The sequence below is a fragment of the Monopterus albus genome, unplaced genomic scaffold, assembly GCF_001952655.1.
Source record: "Monopterus albus unplaced genomic scaffold, M_albus_1.0 scaffold77.1, whole genome shotgun sequence".
NCBI classification, from domain to species: domain Eukaryota; kingdom Metazoa; phylum Chordata; class Actinopteri; order Synbranchiformes; family Synbranchidae; genus Monopterus; species Monopterus albus.
This window is the reverse complement of record NW_018127957.1, coordinates 59,740-68,140: the sequence shown is the minus strand read 5'-3', so window position 1 is coordinate 68,140 and position 8,401 is coordinate 59,740. Positions and strand designations below refer to the sequence as shown.

The 8,401-nt window shown below is 41.1% G+C and overlaps 1 protein-coding gene across 2 annotated transcripts in view; it reads left to right on the top strand.

Annotated features, from left to right (window-relative positions):
- Positions 1–8,401, top strand: part of LOC109963682 (ubiquitin-conjugating enzyme E2 E2-like) — a 75,060-nt gene that overhangs the window by 60,236 nt on the left and 6,423 nt on the right. For both annotated transcript variants that reach the window (XM_020606402.1, XM_020606401.1), the window contains exon 5: positions 4,691–4,838. In XM_020606402.1, the coding sequence (XP_020462058.1) occupies positions 4,691–4,838 (148 nt within the window). The remainder of the gene's footprint in view (positions 1–4,690; positions 4,839–8,401) is intronic.

The window sequence follows — 8,401 nt, the reverse complement described above, 5'->3', positions numbered from 1 at the left end:
TCTTGTCTGTGTTGAGGCTGAGATTATTGTCCTCGCACCATGACACATGTTGTAAATATAAACAGAAACAGTCAGCAAGAAAATATTTTAGGACGTGTGCCCATATTTACCCCATTCTAACGTGGACCACTGGGTATGGACAGGCACCGGGCTTAGTTTGGAGAAGTGAAAGTGAGTTGTTGAGCAGACAGCGTCAACAGTACACAATTTGCCTGTAAAACTTCATATGTAAAGCTTGTCCTGAGGGTGATCCTAGAAGAAAAGTCAAGTGGTCATTATAAATGTTAGGGTTCATCCTCTGGGGACCATGAATATCCACTGCAGCTTCAAGGCATTTTGTTCAAAGGGAAATTTTGACATTAATGTGGTGGTCAAGAAAAGGTCAAAGGGAGAGAGAGCGAAATCATTTCAGGGTCATACTGTATGTAGTTCTGGTGTTTGTTTGTTTTAGGTTTTTTATGTGTTTTCCTGTTTCTGTTTCAGGTAGTGCTTAAAACAGCAAGTATAGAAAACTGATAGCTAAGTGACATTGAAGCGGCAGAAACCATTTTTTTCTGTTAGGGAACAGTTGTGTCCCTAATTTCACCACCTCTTGTAATGACAAGCCTGGCTACACTTCTTGGCAGGCCTGGGTATCAGTCCTCAAAACGTTCTGGGTACTGACCAATCCTTCCACTAATTCCTCATTCATGTATTTCATTCTTGTTTGAAAAACGAGTTGTCACGCCGTAGACTCAGTAGCTAGCTGGCACACTGTATGTCTCCCATGCAGCCTGTTACACTGTATCCACAGTGATTATTCAAGCAAATGATAAAGTTCAGTGAGTCATTTCTCCCTCATCTTCTCACACAGTCACCAAACGGAGGAAAATGTCTTCATAATAGCACTGACACACTAGCTGAACTTGGGTTTATTTTGTTACATAGTAAAAAGTGTTGGTAGAAAATATTATAATTCTCAGTGTAAGCTATCGGAGTATTGGCGTCACTATCAGAGCTGGAATTCAGGTACCGTGCTGGTGTTGAAGACAGCATTGAAAACTTTTGAATGTTACCCATCCCTGACTAACAGAATGCGAATCGAAGTCTCAGCACAAATGGGCGAAAAACAAGTGACTTACTGTAACTTCTTAATTGTGACCATGTTGTGCCTAAAGAACATGGAATATTTTGAAACTAAGTTATCGGGAATCTTGTTACAGCCTTGTACATTTGATTTGCAGTCTGGTGTGAAACATGATTCCCAAAGAGAATCTGTGTTCTCCTCATTCCCTCTTAACAGGGTTAAAGTGCCACCCGCTGCCTCGTTTTTCCAGCATGGCTGTGATCTGTGCCATTCAGCACCTCACTGGGTCACAGCCACCAGTCTGGCAGCTGCAGCTGCTCTCTATACCGGCTCGCTGACCAGTGTTAGGATGATAAGACCAGTTAAAGCTGACACCAGTTCTCTTAAATAGAGACTGGACATGGCAAAGACATTGCTTCAGTATCTTTGCTCTAACATTAGTTGATTCCAGGAGCTGTTCAGCAGAGCTACCCAATGACAGGCTAAGGAGGTTAGGCTCTAACTAACATCCATCTACTCTAATTTCCTTATGGCTTTGAACTGAATTCTTGTGCACACTTTATCATCCTCCACATTATATCATTCTCATAATGCAATGAAACAGGCAGATTAATGCACCATGGAGAGTCATAAAGTCAAGCTTAGATTTACAGACAATCAGCCATTCTATAAATTCTCTAAATTCTTCTTCATGCTGTCTCATTTAAAATATGTCATGATGACTGCCTTGCCATAAAAATATGAATAACTTCAAATGCTTTTCATTTCCTTTGTCCAAAATGATGTGGCTTTGGATATGAACAGAACTGAGGTAATAGTGGAGATGCATGCTCTGTCACAGTTCAACCAAATGTGACCCTTGTGCACATCTTTGCAGCCTGTAAAACCATTAAAAGGCTTCCCTGATTTACTTGAGTCACCCTAAGGTTGGGCAATGTGAAGGTATGTACTGTGAGGTGGACAGAAAACTGTCAGCTGTAGAACGTTTTTCAATACTAGTTATGAGCAGGTGTGGATCGGGAGTAGGACAGGTCGTCCCCTAACCGGAAGGGCAGAGGTTCGCTCCCCAGCGTCTCCAGTCCACGTGCTGACGCATCCTTGGACAAGACACTGACCCCCGAGTTGCTCCCCGTGTGAATGGTTGAATGGGTGAATGGGTAAATACAGTGTAAAGCACAGAATGTGTATGTTTATATGCCAAGATAGCTATCCTTTTAACATCTCTTGGTCTAGTATGATCAGTAATATATGGCTCATATTAGCTAACACTGGTTTAAATATTGGTGCAACATTAAGATAGCCACTTATGTCCACAGCAGCTGCTGTACAGCAAAATGCTATAATCAATATTTTACATTAACAATGGATGAAATAATGACAATAGTGATGTGTATTGTGAAAGGATTGATTGTAGTGACAAATAGAGAATCATGACCGACTCAACAATCCACCTCAGCCTTGCAGCATTTTTCTATCAGTGTTTGTTTTTTTGGTTACTGTTACTCTTTGGTCTCACCACTCTCACCATGTTGTTTTAAGGACAATTCAACAGGTGGTGAGAAATGGGAATCCCAGTGAATGCAAATGTTGATTCATGTCTGCTGGCTGCTGGCACATTAGCCATATGCACTCGGTCATATGCCCAGCATGTGGGATTTTTATTTATTGTGCTCTGCCTCCAAGTGGACAAAAGAAATATCAGTGCAGCTTTCAGGAGTGAGATGTCGGCCTATCTAATATTTCAGTTGAGATACCAACAATATTGTTATGCGTACTAATAGTATAGAGAAGATGATGCCCGGTGGCTGTAGTGACCTGTTGACCTCATCTCTAGTGCCATCATCAAGCCTTTACTGAGCACATAGTGCATGCTCCCAAGAGGATGAAGATGCTCCTTGGGCCAAACTGTCCATTTGAACAAAGCACTAAGAGCTAATTTCTGGGTTGCCATGATGTTTGCTGTGTATATTCACACTGAGGTATTAAAAACTGTTTTCTGCTGAAACACATCAGAGTGTAAATCAGAATGAGAGTTGCTGGGATATGGAATGAGGATCCAGAGGTTGCATTTTAGAGGCAGAAGAATGAAACCACAGTGCAGAGGAGATGTAGGATTAGAGGTGTAGCTTTTGTTATGTAGAGGCGGCATCATAAACTATTAGCATCAGTCATGTTAGGATTACAGCCCGTTAATAATGAGAGCACACAGGCTAGCAAGGGTTCTGTTTCATGGCTGCCGGGCTGCCAGAATTAGCATTCCGCCGCTAACCCGTCTCAGCTGAGGTGTAAGAACAGAAGAGGAGTGACTCAGACCTGCCCATCAATCACCTCGTCTCCTGCCTGCCTCTTCTTGTCATATCTCTGGAAATTTTTTCATGTAATAGAAAGTGTCTTGTTTATTGTCTGCCTTTGGCGAATCAGCTGCCTTTCCCAAAACAATACCAATGTGGAATGTGGTGAAGGGAACGGTCAGCTCTTGTGCAAGGATTGTTCGTTTCTCATAAGGAGTTGGGAAGGGTGGAATGGGGACTTAATGAGAGGATAAAAGGGGGAGGAAGGGGAGGAAATAAATGAGCCACAGGCTGCTGCCACAAAGCAATCAGATAAGGAAGACTGCACGTGAGCATGGCTGGACTGCTAGTTGTGGTCAGCAGTATTGATTTTAGAGGTCAGAGAGGTCAAAGGTCACTTCTTAATGATGTTGTGCTTATTGTGCTGCTGGGTTCTGCTGAATACTGAAGACTGTCTTCACTTCACTGCTGACTAAGGGAGATCCACAGGGATTGGCAGGATTACCCTCACAGTGTATAGAACACTGTATAGTATGAAGTGCATGTGGTGAAAGCAGTAGCTGTAGTTGATCTCAGTCAGCAACCTTTTACAGTGGCCTTACTCTGCTGTACTGAGCAGTGTATTCTGTAGAATGGCCTCCAGCTGATACTTTCCAAATATGAGGATTTTCTGTTTTATATCATTGTAAGTTAAAGGTCTTTCTGAAGTATTGTTTGCACAAACAAGATATGTGAAGATAACTCCCTGAGTCCTTGGAAAAAATCGATTCACCTGTAACTAGAACTACCACCTCACAGTGTGCCTCTGCCAACCAGCCATTGTTATGCTCATGCACCTATAGCTTATTTGTAAAGTGTAATTAGTAAATACTATTTACAAGAGTCAAAGTATACTTCTCTCCTCACACTACTTTGTACACAGGCTGGATGAAGAGTTTCTATATATGCTTTCATTCTTTTAGTTTCATATTTGATGTACCTGCGTTAACTGATCTCATATAATGCACTGGGATCAATCAGTCTACAGTACACTTACACTGAACCAGAATACTATAGTGTCTGGGAAGACATTGCCCCGAATTCACTGCAGAGTCACATTTCAGTCAGGCTCTGCACATGCACAAGTATTATTCTGGATTTTGACTGAGAGTTTCAGTGTTTGTCTCGAAGGTTTTCCACCCTGACAGCAGTGTGATGACAGCAGTTAGATTTGTGTAGGAAACACAATAGCCTTGTGTTAACATGCTGTAGGAAGCCTTTACGCAACTTGAAATTGATTTGTATCTTTTAAAAACCAGTATTGATCTCTCCCTCGTGCTGTGTTATATCCCAGGTGACATTCCGTACGAGGATCTACCACTGTAACATCAACAGCCAGGGGGTGATCTGTCTGGACATCCTGAAGGACAACTGGAGTCCTGCCCTCACCATCTCCAAGGTCCTGCTGTCTATCTGCTCCCTGCTCACTGACTGCAACCCTGGTGAGAGCTACAGCACACACACATCAACACATTTACTTGCCCTTATCATAACTTGCTCTAATTTTAGCTGTGACAGGTTGACTGACATGTCCGTTCTGCGTGGATAATGTACATAGAGGTCTGTCGCTTTAAGTCTTGTTCTTTGTAGCACAACAGCAGTATCATCAGAGGTTAGACATGACTGTTGCAGTGATGGAGGTATTGAATGTGCAGCCTTGTCAACATGATGTTAACTAAACATACTAACAATAGTGTGGTTTGTTAGTGGCCTGTTTGTCAAAAAATGGCCTGTATATGTTTGAGGTCACTGATGAGTAAAATGTTCCATTCGGTACTAATGTGGCTTGGCTGTGTTTACCTTTTACTTTAATAAAATTAATTTAAAATACATTTTTATGTATAAAAACTATGTTATGCATTAACTAATTCTTTTTAAAATCAAATATCTACATCAATATCAGTCTCAAAAGTCCAGTATCACCTGGGCTATAGCAACATCATTTAATTCTACTATGTTGGAAGTATAATACTGTAGAGATGTTAATTGGAATGATATTGTAGGATTGTAAGGTTTACAGATAAATAGCATGGGTGCCTATTCAGACATGAGACCTACAGTAAATGTAAAATGTGAAACACTTTGGGTATTGAAGTGCAAGTCTGAAGAGGTCTGAGTTAGGGCCTCAGTCTGCTTCAGACAGACTAGGTGTACAATGTGTTGTTGAATAGTCTAAATGAAAAGGTGTCCATGCTTTTCTGTGTTTTTATAGTCTTGTTGCAATATAATCTGCAAATGGGAATAACAGCGTCTTGTAGAAAGCATTCACGGTAGGGATGTAATGATACCAAAAATTATGATATTGTCACAATGAAAAGTCTATGGTATAGTATTTGTCACAATATTAAAGAAAGCCCTTTACTAAACAATAAGTCAGCAATTTGTAGGATTTTCCTTTTAACTTAAAGGGCTCCTGCTTTCCTCCTTTATTAAAATCGTAGTAACCAGCCATGACCTAAGCAAAAACTTGGCAGGATTTGTCATTGGCACTGAATGAATGAACTGTTGTTACACCTGAAAACCAAACAATGCAGCAGTCAGTAGCTGTCGTTTTAAAAAATAAAATAATATAACATTATTGCAGCAGCTGGATCTTATAAAAAAAAAAAAACAGGTCATACTCACAGTGGAGCATCAGTGTTTCAGTAGCCCCTCGGCAGGTTTAACTTTGTTTGTTTGATGGCTGTGCCGACCGATGAGTTTTGTGCTTTACTGAAGGTGCTTTTCAAACATTGTGGTCTACTTTTTCAAGAGAAACAAGTTTAAGGGTGATTACTGAGAGGTTGTTCTGCATCTATGCGCCCGCTTTGTTTGCCCATCTCCATGAAAGTATTGTGCACAGCCATGTCCATGTTCTGTGAGCCGTATCCACTGTCTCAGTCCTACACTGAGCTAAACTGTGTGTGTATATATATTTCCATATTTATAAGTACTTTATTTTTAATTTTGCACATTCCTTTTTTGTTGTTATTGTTCTCTCAGTCTTATTTTGTTTACTTGTTGCCTTACATTGTACATGCACATTGAGCATGCAGTTGAAAATGATGAAAAAGGGAGCTTGAAAATGAAGCGTGGTGTTTTTCATACCTCTGCGCTCCTGGCGAATCACTGCGTAAAGTGAATGTGGTTGGTGGTTAATCTTGCTTCGGAAAATGACAGATATTTTGGGACTAAGCCCCTTCTGTTACACTCATACTGAGGGCTAAACACAATAACAGCTAGCACTCTTCAATAGTCAGTACTACTCTCAGTGTGAATGAAAAGCAGATATTATGACTGTAGCATAATCATGTCATAAAAATGTGAACCTGGGCTCCCCTCATTACAACCCATTCAGTATTTAACCAGGACTAAATACAGTCCTGTAAACAGATGACACCATTCACTGAGAAGATATCAACATTTTTAAAGCTAATTAAATCCATAATGGCACAGTTACCAGCAGAGCAGAAAGCACCGCTGGAGGAACGGGGAATTCAATCGCTTTTTTATGACCAGTTAAACCTCGTTCCACTGGGCCTCAGCTACCAATAGTTAATGTCTGTTGGTGTAAAGTATTAAGTTGAACAGAGGTGGTAAAAGCAGCTGCTATAAAAATCTGTCCAATATCACAGCAGTGAGGTTCAGAGTGAAAGAACTGGGAGAATGTGTCAGAGCAAGAAAGGCAGGAAAAAAGAGCTGGAGAAGGACAGGTGATTTCACATGTGAATGATAGGGAATGAAATGGCATCAGAATAGAGAGAGTGTAGGCGGGGCTGTGTGGGGGGGGGGGGGGGGGTGGGGGTTTTTTCCAGCCAGTGAATGTGTAAATCTGACCCTGAGCGTCTCAGTATGAGACGGAGTACGACAAGCAGACAGTGATCCTGTAAATCATTTATAATATCCTCTGCAGCCCTCCCCACAGATCAGTGGAGTGAGACGGTGAGGAGGAGACATACAGGAAGAGAGATGATTCATTGTGACAAAACTACTACAACTATGAAAATACTCTCAAAATGTGACACTATTTCTGTCAGACTGTGTCTACAGCTGCTTTCAGCTCTCAAGCCCCTTTTGAACCAGGATCATTAATATTTTAAGAAAAAAAATTTATGCAACTTTTCCCATAATTAAAGAAAAAGGTGAAATAAATTACCAACTCATTTAAACCAGCTTACCTCAAAATCTAATTAGGCATGAAGAGTCGATCACACTGTCAAATGTGGAGGACTGTACTATTAGTTATACAGAACTGAGGGCTGTTCGGCCCCATGTAAATTATTCTGGCTTTAAAAGCGTGTGGGGGGAGTTCTGTGAACGTATGAAGCATACGACTTGAATATCAGCTGGAAGAAAAGGAAAAAAAAGACAATATGCTACATGAAGCCTCTATTCTTAACTGAAGAAACTGTGAATGAGTTGCACAGTGAAGGAAACAGAGTAATGACTGCACTAATGACCAGAGTCTACAGCCCTACCAAGACACAGCTATGTTAATGTTAGCATGCTAACATAATGATTACCATGGTCCCCATCTTACAGTGTACTGTACACAGGCAGCCAAAGACGTGGTGGGAATGAAAGACAATGAAATAAAACAAACTACTTCTTCACAGCCTGTATCCTCCTCCTCTTGTACAGTGAGGAACAGAAGTATTTGAACACCCTGCGATTTTGCAAGTTCTCCCACTTAGAAATCATGGAGGGGTCTGAAATTCACATTGTAGGTGCATTCCCACTCTGAGAGACAGAATTAAAAAAAAAAAAAAGAAATCACATTGAAAGATTTTTAAAGAATTTATTTGTCTAGCACTGCTGAACATAAGTATGTGAACACCTGAGAAACAGCAAGAATTCTGGCTCTCAAAGACCTGTTACTGTGCCTTGAGGCTAAAGACGACTGTCAGTCTCCCTCGGACTGGGGCGCCATGCAAGATCTCACCTCGTGGGGTATCACTGATGATAAGAAAGGTGAGGAATCAGCCCAGAACTACAAGGGAGGAGCTGGTCAATGACATGAAGAGAG